Source organism: Alligator mississippiensis, chromosome 1 (assembly GCF_030867095.1).
Source record: "Alligator mississippiensis isolate rAllMis1 chromosome 1, rAllMis1, whole genome shotgun sequence".
Lineage (NCBI taxonomy): Eukaryota > Metazoa > Chordata > Crocodylia > Alligatoridae > Alligator > Alligator mississippiensis.
In genome coordinates this window covers 3,302,820-3,322,642 of record NC_081824.1, presented here as the reverse complement: position 1 = coordinate 3,322,642, position 19,823 = coordinate 3,302,820, and the positions used below count along the sequence as shown (strand labels likewise).

At 55.3% G+C, this 19,823-nt stretch overlaps 1 protein-coding gene across 3 annotated transcripts in view; it reads right to left on the bottom strand.

Annotated features, from left to right (window-relative positions):
* The window catches only part of SCARA5 (scavenger receptor class A member 5), a 63,078-nt gene that overhangs the window by 33,868 nt on the left and 9,387 nt on the right, over window positions 1-19,823 (bottom strand). For all 3 annotated transcript variants that reach the window (XM_059727948.1, XM_059727951.1, XM_014607013.3), the window contains exon 4: window positions 4,791-5,465. In XM_059727948.1, the coding sequence (XP_059583931.1) occupies window positions 4,791-5,465 (675 nt within the window). The remainder of the gene's footprint in view (window positions 1-4,790; window positions 5,466-19,823) is intronic.

Genomic DNA, 19,823 nt, shown 5'->3' with positions numbered 1-19,823 from the left:
ACTGCTTGTCCCCTCTCTGATCAGCCGTGTGCCGCACATAGAAGCGGCCTGTGCCATTTGTAGCACGCGTGCCATGGGTTGCCACCCCGACCTATAGGAACCGGTGGGCAAACACCTGAGCATCCCAGACTAGAAAAATCTCACCAGGACCCTGGCACGGAAACCCACAAGGATCGGACAGCAGATCCTGTCCGGTGGGAAACGTCAATGTTTCAACATTTCTTGTTGGCCCACATCTGAGTGGAAAGCCAAGGTTTTGAAAGGTTGTTATGGAAACCTCCAAGTGACCTCCAAATAAAGTCCAAACCAGTCATATTCACTTGGCCCTTCAGAAGGTCCAATTTCACAAAACTGAGAGCAATTATGAGCTCAATTGGTTGGCAGACAGCATCAAACTGGATGACTAGGGATGATAAAAACGTTGTACCAGAAGTCTCAAAATCCACAGCTTCACAATTACGAACAAGGCTGCAGTGCATACACACCAGCCTGGCTTGAAGGTGAAGTGGTATCAGATGATGATAATTCTCCATCCTTGGAGATTTTAAAGCCCTGGCTAGACAAAGCCCTGGCTGGGATGATATAGTTGGGGCTGGTCCTGCTTGGAGCAGGGGGGTTGGACTAGATGTGACCTCCTGGGGTCCCTTCAACCCTCATTTTTGAAGATAAAAGTACTGGAAGAAAGGGGAAGTTACTAGTAATTCATATAAACTGGAAGCAGGGAACTGTAGAAAACTGATAAGGGAAGCAAAAGAACACAAGGAAACTCTATGGCCAGAACAGGTAACAGCACTGAGAAGTTTTAAAAACTATATCTGGGCAAAAATGCAGGTATTTGTTATTTCTAGACTAAAATAAGTATTAATCATGCAGAAAAGCAGTAAGTATTCAATAGCTATTTCTATCCTCTAGTTGGGAAAAAGCCAGATGATGTGTTCCTGGATGATGCCGATAAAACAGAATACTTTCCATTCTTGCACTGACGACGCAGGGCGTTATGCAATTGCTACTAAAGCTGGACCTTTCAAATCAGCTGCTCTGCATCATTTTCATCCAAGAGCTGATGCTAGTTTTCAATCAGTCTAGAAACGCTGGCGGAGGTCCAGAAGCTTGGAAGAAAATCAAAGTGGCGCCAACCTTTATGAACGGTAACGAGCTGCCCTGCGTCCTTGGAGGCTGTCGTCCTGACAGCCAAAATCAGGGAATGGCCAACGCAGGACCGCAGATGGAAAGGAGGGTGATCTCATGTCAATCAGCCTGGGTTTGGGGAAGACAAGCCTTTGCAAACTAACTGTGTTTTTTAAAGAGATCCCAACTTGGTTGGTAAAGGCGCAGAATCGATGATTCCTGCATTCGACTTGGGGGTCACTTGTCTGGGGATGCAGATTGGGCTGTGCCGGGTCTTGGCTCGAGGTCAGACCGATGATGCATTTGGGGTCAGGAAGGGATGTTGCCCCTGGTCAGACTTGTAGACTGGGGGGAGTGGGGGCGGGGTGTTGCCTTCCTATGTAGCAGGGGCACAGCCTCTGCCTGGGATCTCTTGCACATACATTAACAACCTTTTATAGAAGGAGGACGTTGGCTGCAGTGGCGCCAGTGCTTTCCCTGGGGAAGGGTCCGGTGGGATGCCTGCTGCTGCGTCGGGGGCAACTGTGTCGTGTTGCTCAGAAGTCGGACACTGGGTTTGTCTGGGCTGGTTTGCACAGGGCTGATCCAGCCCCAGGCAGGGGCTGGGCGAGATGTGACCCCCACAGCTCCCTGCCAGCCCCACGGCTCTGTGTTTTCCATGAAAGCCTGTCACCGTGAACGACGGTGAGGACTGAATAATGCTCCAATCAAGATGGGAGCTGCTAGCTCGGGAGAGGACAGACTGACTCCTACAGACACCAGCCCAAAGGGGGATAAAGGGGTTATACCAGGGCAGGAATAGTGGAGGGAGGTTGCAGGCTGGGGGTCCTGGGCAGGGAGGTGTATGGAGGGTCCCGGGCAGAACTGTGTTGGGTCTGGGACCAGCACAGCAGAGGGACCCTGTGCAAAGAGCAGGCTTGAGCTAACCTAGGAAACCCCTAGGCCAGCTTCGCCCCTGGACCAGTGCATCGCCTCTGAAGGATGGGACTGACCCTCCTGTCTAGAGTGGCAGCAGCCAGCATCTGGGTCCCGCTGCGGTAGGCGCCGTACAAAGAAAACCCCAGCGAGGACCTGAGTGTTGAAGCCCACAGATGTAGCCAGCTGGGATGGAGCAAGCCTGACCTCCAGCCCAGCCCCAGGATTTCCACCCCACAAGCCCTGCACCGCTGCGCGAGCCAGAGCAGATCAGCCGCCGACGCTGAGTGCTCTCATTCATCACTCCGTTATTATTTAAGGCCAGTTAATTAACCTCCTGCTCTGCTGCCGGCTGGCTGGGGGTGGACCTGCTCTGTGCAAGGTGCTTGGGATTAGCTGGAACATCCTCCCTCCACCTCCCCGTGTACAGAGGGCCATGCTGGCTTCCTTCCCCTCCTTGCTGCCCTGATGCCCTGTGGCCCTGGCTCTCTGAGCAGTGCAAAGTCCCTCTCAAAGCAGCTAGAAACCCCCTACGGATGGCTGGGAACGCACAGAGCAGGACGAAGCCCGCAGGGGCACGGGACTCATAAATCAATTGGCTCACGGCCGGCCCCGTCAACAGGGCGTGGGGAAAGGGAGAGACAGAGACGGAGCCTGCCAAGAGCACACTCACGCTGCAGCTATCCATCGGCACGAGGCCTCTCCGGGGAGGGCCAGCTGTGCTTTCCAGCTGTTCTCACCGGAGCAGTGGGGCACGCGTGGGCAGGACCTGCACCCTGCCCAAGATGGTTTTGCTGGAGAGCTCGATGGAGGGTGTCCACCCCTGGCATCTCTCGTCGGGGCGTTGTGCACAGCACATGCCTTGGGGTGGCTTGGACAGGCCTCTTGGGGCTCTGCAGCCTCAGCTTTGTTCTCATTAGTGGAGGGAAGAAAAAGCCTGAACACAGGACACGGGGGAAGTGGAGCGGGCAACTCACACTGATGGGAGCCCTAGTGTAGACAGCGCTCTGCCCCTATTCCTGCCTCTTGGCATGCCCACCTCCTTTGGCCTGGGGGTGCCGGGGGGATTCAGAGCTCCCACCCTGCCCTGCAAAGCTCTGGCTGGGAGGATTTGGCTCTGGACACACTCCTCACCAATGCTCCTGGGCTGTTTTGCATCCCCCCGCCATCCTGCCAGCAACCAAGGGTGAGGCAGAGGTGTTGAATCCTGAATGCCGCACGCCCTGCCTTACGGATAACCCAGCCCATGCCCCTCTCCTATGGGGGCAGCCCCCTCCTGAGGGTGACGATCTCGGGGACTGCAAGGCCTGGAGGCCTCAGAAGAGCCTCAGGAGCTGGCCCTGCTTTTCCCGGCAGCACACCCTTCATACGGAGGCAGATGCAGGCCACGGTGGGCAAATCTGGTGATGCATGGGCTGCAGAGGCAATGGGGCGTCCGGGCAGGTGAACAGGGCATGGCCGGAGCTTCCCACTGTGCAGCTTTGACCACTCGAGCCAGACGCTGTAGCCTATCTCCCTTGTTCGACATCTCCTGATGGCCCTCGGTCCAATCCCCACTAGGACGCAGGTAAGCTACCAGCCACCGCCACGCCCTGTGGCAGGGAGTGCCACGGGTGAATGACATGCTGGGTGATACAGAACAGCCTCTGGGGAGCTTTAAACCTGCTCCCTTGTAGTTTCATGGTACATCTCTGCATTTTGGTATTGTGAGGTGGAGAACAGCACCAATTTACTCAGAGGAGGCTGGGACGGGGGGAGGTTTGATAACAGTCAGAGTCACAGCATCCCAGAGCCGTGGGGCTGGCAGGGAGCTGCAGAGGTCCCATCTAATCCAACCCCTGCCTGGGGCAGGGTCAGCCCTGTGCAAACCAGCCCAGACAAATCCAGTGGCTGGCCTCTGAGCAAAACTATAGTCACCCTTGCAACAGCACCAGGCATCGAACCCGAACCTGCCCCGGGGAAAGCAGGGGGACCACGACACCAATGTCCTGCTGCTGCAAAGGTTGTTACTAGATGCTCAAGAGATCGCAGGCGGTGCCCCTACTACAGAGTAATGCAAAACCCCACCATGTCTGCACAGTCTGACCAGGGAGGGAAATTTCTTCCTGACCCCTAATGCAGCATCGGTCTGACCCTGAGCGCAGGAGCAAGACCCTCCAGCCAGGACCCTGTGGGGTTGGTGCCAGCAGGAGCATTGGCACAGCCCCGTCCCCATCCCCAGCCTGGGCTGCAGTCAACACCTAGGAGGGAGGCTTCAAATACTTGAGAGGTGATGACAGAGAGGATGGAGCTGGGTTTTCCTCTGCGGCTGTAGCAGGCAGGACTTGGAGCAATGGGCTCAAGCTGCAGCAGGGGAAACTGAGGCTGGAGATGAGGAGGGACTTTGTGGCTCTGACATGGGAACAGGCTGCCCAGAGACACGGTGCACATTGAATGTTTCCAAGAACACTTTTGGGCAGACACGTGGCTGGCATGGTTTAGTCAGGGCTGATCCTGCCTGAGGCAAGGGGCCAGACTAGGTGACCCTGTGAGGTCCCTTCCAGCCTGACTTTCCTGTGACCCTGCGCTATTTAATATTTTGGACACCTCCAGCACCTTCCCCCACCAAGCAGTCCTGGCTGGTCCAGTCCCTGGATGATATCCCCACACCAAGCCCAGCTTCCTGCCACCAGCTCGAGTTGCCGGCCTCAGGGATCTGCTGTATCCCCTAGCCTCCCCCTCTTAGCCCTGCTACCACACGCCCTTACCCCGAAGGATGGAGATGTTCCTGAGGGCGAGGGAGTGCTCCCAGTCCTTGAGCCGCAGGTCCTCGGTGATGTTGTTGAGGATGGCCAGCTCGTGCTTCAGCTGCCGCTCCATGGCGATGTGCACGAGGCGCATGTGCCGGGCGTCCTCGGTGGCGTTGCTGATCAGCACCTGCAGGTCCTGGATGCGGGTGTGGTGGATGCCCACGTCGTAGGAGAAGGTGCGGTTGAGGGTGCCCACCTCCTGGGTCACCTCGCTCAGCTGCCCGCTCAGGCTCTCCACCTGCGCGGCCAGGTGCGTCAGGAGCCTGCCGTGGTGCTGCAACAGCAACCGGCTGCTGTTGCCTTCCACCAACAGCTTGTACATCTCCAGCTGGGCCGCGTCGCTCTGCTGGTTCAGGCTGTCCTGGAGGCCGGACACAGCCTGGTCCGTCTGGCTGGCCTGGCTCTGCAAGCTCCACAGCAGCCCCTCCAGCTTCTGCAAGGAGCCCGTCATCAGGAAGAGGGAGTCCGAGTGGTTCTGCAGCACGTCCTGCAGCCGCCAGATGTGGTCCAGGAGGTCGCCCTTGAGCGGCATCTGCAGCAGTTTGAACTGCAGGTCCCGGAAGCTCTCGTTCAGGCGGTTCACGTTGCCCAGGAGCGCCTTCAGGTCCTCGGGGGAGCTCTGCGGCCGGGACACTGCAGGGGAGACAGAGGAGTCAGACCATACAGGGGTCCCAGGAGCACCCCCAGCTTCCCTCCCTGCTGGACCCCAGCGCTGGGGCCTGAGCATCCCGAACATCAGCAGGGTCACATTGGGTCAGAGCGATGGTCTGTGTAGCCCAGCAGCCTGTCTGGCACTGGTAGGAAGGGATGTTCTAGACTGGGACAGCATGGCACCGGATACCTCAATAGTGATCTATCCCCCATTCAACACCCTCTTTGGCACCTGCCATGCTTGGTTTAGAGATGCCAGAGGAAACGCCTCCAGATGTTTTGTTCAGCAGCCATTAATAGGAAGTATAGAAATCCCTGAGCAGCAGGGCTGGAAGGGTCCAACGGCGTCGCATGTAGTCCTGAGGCAGGATCAGCCCTGCCCAAACCAGCCCAGACAAACCCATTGTCCAACCTTTTAGTAAAATTTGTGTTATCCCTGACACCACACCAGACATCACACCCGACCGTGCCCTGGGGAAAGCAGGGGGACCACGGTGGGCAATGTCCTGCTGTTGGAAACGTGGTTAATAGATGCTCAAGGGCCATGCCCCTGCTGCAGAGGAAGATAAAACCTCCCCAACCTGTACTAATCTGAGCAGGGATGAAAATCCCCTTCTGACCCCAAATATGGTGTCGGTCTAACCCCTATCCTACCCCCCATAACCGTCTCTTTTCTAAACGGACGAGCCTTTTCTGTCTCTCCTGGTCTGACCATGGCTCCAGGCCCCTGATCTTTTTGCCGGCCCTCCTATGCAAGTGCTAGCACCGTCTGCCGGACCCATGCATGGCTCTCGCACATCTGTATATTCCAGACTCGGGACCCTTGTGTCTAGGCCAGGGGATCTCAACTTTCTCAGGTAAAAGGCACTACTTCCTCATCGTTTCCGAATTTCGTGGCTCCCCCGTTGAGAACCACTGACCTAACACCACAAGCATTTAACCAGCGAATGGTGCGTTTAGGACTTCGGCCATTTGTTGCCACTGATGCAGAGCTGATAGAAGGAGAGAGAAGCTAAAAGCTACTGGCAGGGCTGATACCACATCCCAGGAAGCCTCCCTAATCTTGAACCACGGGGGAATGGGGCATTTCAACCTAGCACCCATGCTGCATCACCCTGGTTGAGGATCACCGGTCTACAGCCATGGGTCTTTGGTACGGCCTGCTTTCTGCAGGCCCTTCAGGGGCTGGGATGAGCACAGGGCTGGGAGGGCAGCAGAGGGTCCTCACCAGCTTGGCCGGCCTTGCCAGAGGAAGGTAGCAACATGCAGCTCTGCCAGGGGGGTCCAGATCCCTCCAGGCCTTGGCTGGGAGGGTTTGGTTGCTTGCAAAGCCGTGATGCATGGCACTGTCCTTGGGCATGGATGGATGTTTCCCTCTACCACGCGGGGCTAAGAGCAAGGAGAGACAGGCCATGTCCTAGCTGGACGCCCGCTTGGGTGCTGGCTGCCAGTGGGTTTAACCGGCTGTAGGGTGCTGCTGGGGACCGGGCGTCACTGGGGGTCAGGTGAGCTGTAGGGGCTGAGCAGATGTGTGTGAACACCTGGCCAGGGACTGCCCCTCCCTATGGCTGCAACCGAGCACCCAGCTGCTGGGTGCCACCTCTGAGGGCGCCTTCCCCACCGTGGCTGAGGGCACGAGCCAGGTTGTGCTCGGCCTCCCTGAAAACCAGGCCGTGGTGTGCCCGAGGCAGCCCTGGCACGGAGACATCCGAACAAGCAGAGTAGCTGTAGTGCCAAGATCCAAGGTCCCAACATACATACACACGCATAGGTGTATACCTTTGCAGACACATGTTCACGCCCATGCACACTCATGCTATCATGTACACATACACATGTACACACAATCCTATGTATGCACACACACATCCCTGAACACACTCCCATATATGCACACGCACTCCCCATGCACACGCGCATACAAGCACCCCCCTGCACACACACCCATGTATGTGCATACACACACACCCCTGAACATGCTCCCATGTATGCACGTACAACCCCCCCCTTCCGTGTATGCACACACATGCAGGTGCACCCCTGAAGACACTCCCATGTACACACACACCCCTTTGCACACACTCTCCCATGTACACATATGCCCACATATGTGCAGACCTACATGCACACCCCTGAACATGCTCCTATGTATGTGCACACACACACACGACTGTACAGAGTCCCATGTACACACACTCCCTGCACATATACTCCCATATATGTGCACACACATGCACACCCCTGCACGCACTCCCATGTATGCATGCACCCCTCCTTGCACACAGATGGCTATGTACACACACTCACACACCCATGCACACACACACAAACGCCCCCACACACCATTGCATGCGCGCGCGCGCAGACACACACACATACACACACATTTTTGTCTCTCCCTGCCCCGAATGCTCAGACACATGGGGGGCACTTTCACGAGGACGGGGGCAGCAAAGCTTTGCTCTGCATCCGGGCTCCGAGCTCTCTTCTCTGCCTGGGGCTGCATCTCCAGCCCCTTTCCCAAGCAGCCTGGGGCCAGGACAGGGCAGAGCCAAACCCAGCCATGGAGCAGCTCAGCCTCACACGTCCTGGCTGTGTCAGGCCTGCCCTGGCCCGAAGCGCCTGTTCAGATGGCTCCGAAGTGCAGCGAGGCCGCTTGGCTCCAGCGAGGAGTGGGGACCATGCAGAAGGACCCGGCCGGCTTCTGGCTTCCATCCCCGGCAGGATGACCTGCCATGGAGCGGAGGGAGGCCGCGGGGATGCTAGTACCCCCGTGTTTACAGCTCGGCGCAGGGAGCTTGTTGCCACAACAGACAGGAGTCACGTATCTTGCTGGGCTGCAAAGACGGCCTCTCGCTGGGCTGCGACAGGACCGATTCGATCATCCTCCCCGCGCTGCCTGGGGTGGCCGCACTCCTCTTTGGGGGCTGCCAGGATGTTGCTCAGCCCTGCTGACTTCTCCTCCCTCTCCGTGGGGTGCCAGACCGCAGCCTGTTCCCCCTGCACTTTCCTTGCAGGGAAGCAAGGCACAAACCTTGCCGAGATCAGGCCGTGCTGTGCACAGCCTCTCCCCCTCCTCCTTGCTGCATGCCCCCGGAGCCAGCGGGCAGAGAGCACCCTGCCCCGGGACCTGGTGTAGACAGACCCAGCGACGCGCCAAAGGCTCCCCAGGGAACGTAGGATGGGTCAATAGCTGCACCGTGCACCTGAGCCAACTCAGCTCCTCCAAGAGCCCCAGGATCCAGCCTCGTGGTGGGTTTATTACCCCCAGCTCAGTCCAGGGATCAACACGACATGAGCCTTGCGGTGGAAGGAGAAGCCAGGAAAGGCCGGCTCCTTCCCCACGGGACGGTGGTTTGGGCTGGGGCGGAGCGGCCAGCTGCTGTGCCCCAAGGGCCGTCTCTGCCTCCATCCATCAGCGTTCCCAGCTCTGTGCCGGCTCATCCATCATCCCTCCAGCTCCATCGCAGCATCGCCTCAGCCCCGAAGCCAGGGCCGCGACGGACCAGGGGGCTCCGAGCCAGGCGCTCCTGGAGCCAGGCTGGGCTGAGAGACAGGAGGGAGCTGCCGAGAAACCAGAACACGGTGGGGTTTGGGTTTGTTTTTTTCCCCTCCCTCACAACAACGCTGCTATCTCCAGAACGCCTCGTCCCATCTGCCTCAGACTTTCTGCAAATCGCAGCCCCTGGCAGGGGACCATGCCGGAGAAACCGCAGATGGCTTGATTTAGGGCTGGCTGGGGGGGAAGCTGGGCAAACGGAGTGAGATAACTTGCTGGGCTGGCCCGTGAAAGGATAACAGCTTACGACTGCCAGATGGCGGGGCGACTCCTTTAGCGGTCGCCCGGGAGGTCTGTGCTGCGAGGCTGGAGAGCTTTGCTGATGGGATAGCGTGGAGGATTATCACGTGGGGCTAAACACGCGGCACGTTGACACCGGAGTCACTGATCCTGGGACACAGGATGGACAGGTGACCAGCTCCCCTGGGATAGCCGCTGCCATCAGTGCCTGTTCCCACCAGACAGCAGGCACCTGCTGCCCTTGCTCCCCATGTAGCTTCACTCCCGATTCGATCTGGTAGCTCACGTGGGCCGCTGGAGACCGGCTGCACAGGGAACCCCTGCTCACAGGGGCGTGCAGGTGGGAGCTGCTGTTTGTTCCCAAGCTCATGTGCCATCAGCACTACACTGGCCCATAAATTGATTGAGCCGTCGGTGCCCGGGAATCACTGAAGCCCGGGGGAGCAGTTTGATGCAATGGGATCCATGCACCCTAGGGATACAGCTGTCCCGGAGGGTGGGAAACACCTTGTGCATCACTCAGGCTGAGACCTTCAGCCAAGAGGGGGACAAGCCCCCAGGGCTGCAGCTCTGATAACGAGCCTTGGTCCACACCCTTCATGATTTCATGAAGGGGCTGCTCTGTTCGCTCCCTCCTGCATGAAATACAGCAGCACAGGAAGGGCAGGGCTTACCCAGGGGCTTTGCTGCAGTCCCAGGAAGCCCCTGAACCATTCGCACTCCTCCGTATGGACACACGCGTGCGTGCTTGTACTGATGGCTGCATGAACAATCACGCACAGCCATGCTCTCAGGCATGTTTTCCTGCCCCTATGTGTACATGCAACTGCACATACAGCCCTGCAAACCCACAGAGCCACATGCATGTACAAGCAGGGGCAGAGGTGTTCGCGTGCACACACATGCACTCATGCATGCCCCCCCCCCCCACATGCACACCGTTGGGCACAAATGCATGCCCAAACATCCCTCCCGTGTGTGTGCATGAGGCATGGACACACTGCGAAGTGAGCGCATCTGCAAACACACGCCAGGTGTGCAGCCCGGGGCTCCAGCTTTGCAGGCAGTTCTGAGAGCCCGATGCTCCCCACTGCCACAAGCCACCCTCCTCCTCTGGGTGTAAAGGGCCTGAGGAGACTGAGGGAGCCCCAGGGGCATAGGAAGCTTTTTGGGAAGCAATCAGGGGCCGTATGAAACAACAGCATCACAAGGCATCACACACGGCCTCCTACTCCAGTCAGGGTTGCTACAGCATGTGCCAGTGGGATAGCGTCCAGAGGAGCCAGCCGCCTCCATCGCTTGTCCTGGAGAGGTCCCAAGTGGAGCTGGCGACTGCCAGCAGAAGACATGGGGCAGCCGCTCTTCATTAAAGGCTCTACAGGACAGCTTCCCTTGGGACATCATGATGCCAAATTTTGTTGGACCCGAGCAGGCACACCACTTAATTGGCCACCCTGTTAATCAGGCGCGTGCCAATTTTTTCCATCGTGAGCCTGTTATGTTAACCAATGGGAAAACATTTAACACGACATGCCCGTTTCTGATCTGCATCATCACCTGTGGACTCAAGGCAAAATGTTGCTAAACTCACCAAAAACCCCTTCCTGTCTCCTTTGTATTAGCAGCAATGTGCATGAAACAACACCTGGCCACACAGCCGAAGGGCACATGGAAATGCTCAGTGCCAAGTCTTACATAAAGGTTGTTTTTAAGGCTTTCGTCATGGGTCACGGTTGGTTGGGGAAGGGTTTTTCCTCCGTTGGGCACAGATGAGTGGTGTGTCCTGGTGGCAGATTTCTGTTTGGCACAGCTGGCAGCGGGGGTGATTCGTGACTCTGGTGTTTTTATGCTTCTGCTTGGAAGAGGAGGGTCAGCCGAAGGCTGCAGCACTAGAAGCTGCAAACAAATGAGGTAGAAACACAGCGGCGAGACTACATGCTGAGCTTGCTACCTATCGAGGGCTGCAGTGTGCTGAGGACTATGAACGCAGCCTGTATGTCAGGGTGGACACAGCCCGTGGGCCGCATATGGCCCACTGAGGTCCATTATCCAGCCTCTGGCACTACCGTTGGGTCCATAGTTGGCCTGCACAACACCTGCCCCAGCCAGTCTGGGACCCACACTGCTCCACACCGCTCGTCCAGCCTGTGGGACCAGATAAGTTTGACACCCTTGCTTTATGTCGCTGATGGCTGTGGTCCTAATCAATAAATGTATTGGGCCTAATTGGTTCTTCCAGGGGTTTTTTCATATTAGAAACAGCCAACAGGCAACCGCGTGGCACGAGCTCCCTGGGGCTTGGCTTCTCTGTGCCACGTGGAGGTACCTCTAGTGTCACAGGTGTGAGCCCAGATGTGCTCTTGCACTTCTATGTGTTCTTGTGCAACTGACTGTCTCCGTCTTGGGGCAGAAGCAGTTCCTGGTTCTGTATTGATTCTTTCCTCTCCTTAGTCTGTGATTTTGTAGGTGTTAATCCTTGTTAATTAATTCATTATCCTTGCTAGCTACTGTGTATTGAGCTGGTCCCTCAGTGAATCATGACTGATTGGTAATACGGTAGCTAGCTAACACAAGCACCCATGGCACGAGTTTTGCCTGTCAGCAGCTAGAGGTGCAGTTTTCCCCAAACCCCTGCACTGATCTTCTTGAAACTTGGCAGGCTTTGTGGCCTTTGTAGCATGAATGCAGTTTTCACCCCACTGTGGCTTAACACATACACGTGACATGAGTTTTGCTTTCAAAACTTTGGGGTGCAGTTTCCTCGAACTCCCTGCACCTATCTCTTTGAAACTTGGCACACATCATGCCCTTAGAAGGGGCTACCATTTCTGCAAAGTGCATCCAAATCAAGCCAGAAGTGACAAACTTACAGGCTGTTTTGTCCTTCCCCACTATATCCTACGGGCAAAATGTCAAAACAGAGATCTCTATATGCATCTCTATAATGGACATATATACAGGTCTAGATATACATATATAGAGACCTGCTGAGAATAACTATATATATACACATACATACACATACACATATATATATATACATACACATACATACACACACACACACACACACACACTCTATATATATATGTGTGTGTGTGTATATTTATATATAGTTTTTCTTGACAGGTTTCTCTTCTGACAGGTGGGGGCCCGAAAGAGCTTGTCAGAGCTCATAAACCACAACTCCCTTTAAATAGGGATTGTTTGACTTGACAGGAGGCTTCGGTGTTTTGGTGCTGCCTATTTTGAGACCGCACGTTTTCCTGAGCTTGGTCTTAAATCAAGAAGAATGACCCAGGCTTAGCTAGAGCTGCTCTGCGGAGGAGAAAACCGAGTCTCATGTTCAATCCAAAGTACATTCAAGGGAGCGGTGGCAACAGGTTTGAAAGGAGCGGCGAGACCCCTGAGCTCTGATGCCACCCTTTGAAGACAAGCTCCGTGATGCACAATTCCCATCAGTCCCCGACTCTGCTTTGAGGTTAGCCGAGGCCAAAAGGCACATGGTAACCCAAGAGCCACGGCTGGCACCCACGTCTGCACAGACGCTGGGGCGGTTTGCTTTTCCACATCTAAACACAATCCTGGGGGTGCGACTCGCCGGGGCAGGCCTGCGGACAGGGAAGAGGGACTAAAGGCATGCCCGGGCCTCGTGCTCTGTCTGTGCCCGCAGCTTTGGGGCTGCAATTAGTGGTGAAACTCAAATACAGTCACTGGCCGCAGAATCCTCTAGCTGCCATCCCTGGAGGGAGGGGGGCAGGGACTCCAGTTTGGGGTTGAGGATGGTAACAAAAAAAACCTTACAGCCAAAGCGGAGGATAAAACAGCTAGTGAAACTTTTGCAAACTAAGCACCGGTGTCAGGGCTTTTTTTCAGGAGGTTAAGCCTCCCCCAGAGGTGCTGCTGCAGCCCAGGCTGGGGATGGGACTGGGCTGTGTTACGCCTCAGCTCTGTATTCTTGGGCAACCCTGGCACAGGATGCAGTCTGTCTGACTCACAAGGACTCACCCCCCCCCCCCTCCTCTACATAAATGAAACTGATTAAGATGCAGTGAGAGACACACCTAAAACTCTCCAGATAAGGGTGATAAGAGTGAACAACTGCCCTAGGTCTCATTTGCATCCGAGATGGAACCAGATGACCATTCATTGACATGAGAGATGGGAAACAGAAAGCCTGAAGCAGAGACTGCAGTGAATTCTGGGACCAGAGAAGCAGGAGAGCGCTGCATGATGGGGAATCTGTGCTTCCAATGTTAATCAACCCATGTTCACACACACCCAGCTCAGCATTTATCAGACCAGTTCTAATCTGGATTTGCTAAGGACTTTTCCCCCCCCTCCAGACACACACACACCCCTCTAAGTTTAATAGGCATCTCGGGCCGTACATTCCCCGGTCCCACTATGGGAGGCCTATTTAAACTTGATTGACTAAAACTCTGTTGCCGGGTTAGGGAATGCTGAGGCAAGAGACCGAGTCCGAGGGGGTACGGGCAACATTTGAACAATGGTTAAGGGTTTATCACAGCATCCAGCCTGCTGGAGCCCTAATCCCAGGTGTTGTCGTATCTTTCCCGAGACGACTGGTGGAAGTCCTCTCCACAAAAGGTTATGAGCTCCCCAATAATTGCTTTAAGTCTGTTAAAAGACTATAGTAAAATCTGGAAAAGTCATGCTAAGCTGAGGCTTGTGCACAACAAGTAAAAATCCAAAATCCTGATGCTGCAAGCTATCTATTGTTCCTGAAGAAACCATGAGATATCCCATCAGGATATCTGCCATCCATAGGAATCTCAAGCTGGCTCCCAAGTATTTGGGTTACTCCCTAATCTTAAGTGTTTCCTGATTATCAATCAGTTTCCTGAGATGGTCCAAACCAGATAACCCCTTGTCAATAGAAAAGACAATGATTTACACTACTGAGGGTGCTTCAAAGCAGCTGAACTGAGGGTATAAAAATCTGTAAGTGTGTGTGCTTAAAAAAAGAAGAAAGAGAAAGAAAAAGAAGAAGCAGGAGGAAAGAGGGAGAAAAGGAAAGAAGAAGAAAACTCCTGTGCTGACACCATCCCCTGTCATTCTTGGGACGCTGGAAGAACAGATTATCTCTCTCTCCAAGGATTGTGCTACGGACTGTGCCTGTCAGCTTTGCAGCCTGGGTACCGTGGACTCGGTGAGATTCCCAGCGTTCTCTCTTCTTTCTAGGCATAAACTTCTGAACCTGCACTGTATTAGTTAAGCTTGAGCTAAGTTTCCCCAAATACTTAGTGAAACCAGGGTAGTATTGTCATTGTCATTGTTTGTGTTTGTTTTTCTTTTGCATGGCTATTACTACTAGTACTATTATATATTTCATATGCTTAGCAATAAATAACTTTTATAGTCAGACTGGTAGTAATTGGGTATATTTTTCCTTCTCTGCTTCTTTTTCCTCCCATGCTCTGCAGCAACGCTTCTTTTACCTATGCTAAAGATCCCTGTGAAACCTAAATTATTGTGGGGTCTGCTCATCAAGAAGCCAAAGATTGGGACGTGCTGAGTTTGAAACACATAAGGGGATCAGCTTGTACAGGCTGATTGACCCAGTTTGACTCAGACGTGCCCTTATGAACTGAATGCTGGCCCATGAGGGTGTCAGCTGGACACCCAGCCGGATTCAGAGGGATTCTGTTCACCTGTGTGCTTGTGTCTGACTGCAGCTTATTGTTGCTCTTATGAACTGATTCTTGGCATATGAGGGTGTCAGCCTGTCCATGCTGATCAGCCCGGCCAGGTCAGGCGTGTCACGTTAATTTGTGTGTGTTTGTGTGTATGACTGATTTGGTGACTGGAGGAACCCAGTCCCATTGAGATTGAGTCCTGCAAGATAGCTCCACTGGGGGTGAGGGCTTGCAGAAGGGAGAGATACAGCTCCGTATAGTAACACAAGCAGCACATTGACAGAATCACCAAGACCCTAGAAACTATCCCTAATAAATGAGCACACCCCAAAGTAATGGGCAAATTTGGTAACAGCTGTGCCAATGCTCCTGCTGGCACCAACCCCGCAGGGTCCTGGCTGGAGGGTCTTGCCCCTGCGCTCAGGCTCAGACTGATGCTGCATTTGGCGTTAGGAAGGGATTTTGCCCCCTGGTCATATTGGTATGGACTGGAGGGGTTTGCCTTCCTCTGCAGCAGGGCACGGCCTCTGCCTGGGGTCTCTCAAGTGTCTATTAACCCCCTTTGCAGCAGCAGGACATTGGTGCTGTGGTCCCCCAGCTGGGGCAGGGTCGGGTGTGATGCCTGGGGCCATCAGGGGCGGCTGTGTCATGTTGCTCAGAGGTTGCACACCGGGTTTGTCTGGGCTGGTTTGCACAGGGCTGCTCCTGCCTCAGGCAGGGGTTGGACTAGATGTGACTCCTGGAGCTCCCTGCCAGCCAGACTCTTCTATAATTCTACAAAATCCTTTAAAAACACCGGATCCACACATGCTCTGTGATCCGAAACACTCCTTTTCTTCAATTCCTGGTTCGTCAGCAATTTCACTTAGCAAAATTATTTGAGGAGAGCTGGAAACAAATATGTCCGCCCCCCCCCCCCCCCCCCAATGTCTCAAAACTGCCAGTGGGCTGGGGAAAAAATCCTCCACTTCTTTGCATAAAGTCTAGAGCCTTTACCAGGACAGCTCCTGCCCTGCAGGAAACAGGAACAAGCTACATCAGGACAAGGCTCCTTCCCCCGCAAGATCGTTCCACCCAGGGCTCGGGCACACAAGCCTGTTAGCCCAAAGCAAAGAAAGACGAGGTCTGAATTGAGCAGCAGCTGCTCCTCGGTAAGTGCTTGTGTGTCTGCACTTACACCCGTGGTAAATGCAAATTACCCCTCAGTAACTGAGCCCTCAAGGGAAGGACTAATCTACCACAGGGTGAGAGTGTGCACACAGATGAACACCCAGCTATGCTGCCAACGGGGAGCAGCGCGCACACCCATTCATGCTGACATCCACGCCGTTACGCTGACGCAGGCAGGCGGACCTCCAGTCTCATGTAGGCAGGTTGGTGCCCATGCATGTACAAATGCACGCACACATGCACATGCGGGCAGCTTGTGTCCACAAGTGATGAACACCAATCACAGAGCGGCGGACACCAGCGACCCTGGGTCCGGAGGAGGAGAACGGGGCCCAGCTGCTTCCAGTCCAGCTGTGCTTGCTGTATCCCCAAAGCCCAGGGCCTCAAGGCCCTCTGCTCTGTAACAGCAGAGTGAAGGCCAAATGGGTCCCAGGTCCCCTTCCTGAAGCTCCTTCACCCATGCCAGGGTCAGCCTGGACCAGGACTGGGGGAAGACCGACCTGGGAGGGGCTCAGACTCCTTCCCACTACTCCCCATGGCTGTGGGAGCCCATCACCCAGGACTAGTCCAACCCCTGCCTGAGGCAGGATCAGCCCTGTCCAAACCAGCCCAGACACAGCCATAATCGTAGAAATAATTGACATCACACCTGACCCTGCCACAGGGAAAGCAGGGGCACCGCAGCAGCCGGCGTCCTGCTGCTGCTGCAAAGGATGTTCATATACGCCATGCAGAGTCCATGGAACAAAAAACCCCCAGTCTGTATCAATGTGACCGGGTGTGGAAATCCTTCCTGACCCCAAATGCAGCGTCAGCCTGACCCTGAGTGGAGGGGGCAGACCCTCCAGCCAGGACCCTCCAGGGTTGAGTCCCAGCAGGAGCATTGGCACAGCCCAATCCCCTTCCCCAGCCTGGGCTGCAGCAACACCCAGCACCTCTGCGGGAGGCTAAAAAATCCCAAACCCCTGACCCATCACATCCCACAAGCCATGAGGAGGGGCAGACAGGATGCCAGAGGGCTCTTCCATCAGGCAGGTACAGGGAAAACAAGCCCCAGCAGCTGGAAATGGGAAACTGGAAGGAGTGGGAGTGGGAAGGGGGTGTCAGTGCTAGCAGAGAGCACGTTAGCACCACAGCCACTCAGGCCGAGAGGCTCTCATGCAACCACAGGTTGTGGCAGGGCTGGTGTAGGCACCACCGTGGGACACACTCTGGCCCGTGTCCTGCAGGATATCAGAGATGAGACCTTAGGCATCGCTTCTGGCCCTAAAACAGTGACTCTTACTCTACTGCTTCAGCCATCTCCTTCTCCGCTTGACAGGACGACGCTTCCCTTCCCTTCCCAATCAATCCAGGTTGCATCAGACAGAAGGCTGCTGTCCTCCGGAGGGTGTCGACATGCATTGGCCAAAGGCACCGGACCCACCTCCCGGGTCTTGCAAAAGAGCAGATTAAAAGCAGGCGAGATTTCAACCACCATCCATCTCCGGCCTGAAACATCCTGTTTGTGCAGAGCTCCAAGGTAATTCAAGATATTTTTAGCGGTTTGCTTATTTCTCCGCCGCTGGCCACAGAGCGTCACGAGACGCCCGCTGAAGCCAAGCGAGGAAGACAACCTGTCCATGGGAGACCTGCAGTCTCCTTGGGAAAGCCAGATCTGACACCCAGCCACCCAGTACGCTCCCCTGCTCCCTGTTCTGGGCACAGCCGGGCACCAATGCTTCTGTTATGGACAGCTCTTGCTGGGGAAATCGTTCCTGGCCGGCAACTCGGCAGGACTGAGGCTTTATGTCCGCACTGGCCTTGAGGCCTTGGCTGGGATTTTCCAAGGGAGGAGACCTGGGCCAAGGCTCAGCACCAACTTTTGCCTTGGACGTCAACACGGCCCTGGAGGGAGATGACTCCTGGTCTGGGCTAAACCGGTGCCAGGAGGCCAGAGAGTAAGCCAGGGAGTCTGGGAGCTGGTCTGAGACCCCTCTCCACCCTCTGTGCCAGGGTGTGTTGGGGACTGTGGTGGAAAGGAGGGTGCCAGCAGCCTCCTGGGGGCAAGTGAGACCCCCTGGGGTAATTTGGAGCAGCCCCAAGGAAGTATCGGGGTGTGGAGTCACAGCCACGTCCCCTGCACAGCAGAGAGCTGAGCCCCTCTCGTAGATGGGACAGCCCCTCGTCTTTGGGAGCTCCCGGCCTCGTGGAGCTCAGCCCTGCCTTCCTCCAGTACAAGCCGGGTGCATTCCCCGATGCAGGGACCTGGAGCAATCTCCGCTTAGAGGTAGGCAAGCTTTTCCCACAGAGATGCGGGCAATGCAGTGTCCCATGGTGGTCCCAGTGGAGCGCACTGCATGGGGGTGGCACTTCCCGCAGGTGTCCTGAGTGACCGGCCGGGGAAGGATGGACCTGTCTGGTCCTGCCATGATGAGCTCCGCATATCAAACACTGCGTAAAGGAATCCTTCGGGTGCACAAAGACCTGCAGGCTCGTGGATAAAGACCACAGTGCCTCATCCCGGGATGTCTGCTTTGATCTGGACACGCTCCGGCCTCTCCAGAATTGCCACAGCCGTCATGGGATCGCTGCGTTATCCAGCCACGTTTCAGCTTCGCTGGTAAACGAGCGAGACGAAGCAGGAGCTGAAGCCGCGTGGGAGCCTGCATGCCTCTGTAGCTTACAGGTGCTGAATAAATGCTTCTTGCTGAAGATGGTGTATAATTACATGCAGCATAACCACGACTTAGATGATTTTCTTAAACTGGTATTTTAAAATCTATTTAAAACAAATCATTCTGGGTGTTTTAGCCTCTCCTTCCTCTGCTTCCGTTCTCTCCTTCTGCCGGTCACACCCTCTCCTCAGCTTTCCTCTGTATCCTTTAAATACCTGAATATGCTGCCTTTGACTTTGGCTGCTTTTTATGCTCATTCCAGGTGCAATCCACCTCTAGGCAGATGGGAGCACAGGGCTCAAGCGCTGGACTAGCCCCCGCATGGCTTTAGCATCCAATTCAATTCTCTGTGTCGGGGGCCCTGTACCCATGAACTCAGCACCTTTCTGACACAGTCCAGAGCTACAACCGTGGCCACAGGAAACCAGGACTCCCACCTCCAGTTTCTGTCTCTGCTGGTCAGCTGCTGTTTCATGGAGGGCTGGAGACCGTCTTCCAAACAACGCGCTCTTAGGAAAGGTTGAATGTATCACAGCTTGCCAAGACTCGCACACGCCAGGTCCTGATCGAGGGCTTTGCCCTGGAGAGCACGGACACAGCATAGCCACCTCCGAGCCCACTGGCTCCTAACACCCACATGCTCAGCTCAAAAACAGTGGGATGCTTGATGCTAAACCATCCATGTGAGGTTTTGTGCCGGTCGCCGTGCAAGGCAGGTCACACACTCATGTGCTCTGCAAGCAGAGGGGCTGGACATTCAACCAGCAGTTGCAATTCAGACAGGATCCCTTGACTCCAGGAGATGAGGCCTTAAAGAGAAACAAGAGCTGGCCCAACGCAGGGGATGTAACCGTGAGAGCCGTGTCCGACCGGCTCTCTGCTGTTGTAATGGGGCTGTTGGGTGGAGCAGCTCCTCGTCGGCCAAGAGCACCCCGCCAGCTCAGTGTCCTCGGGACACCCAGACCTCTCTCTCACAATGCAAGACAAAGCAATACTTTCTCTCAATGCAAGAACTTGGGGGCACGACATGAAACGAGCAGGTCGCTGGTTTAAA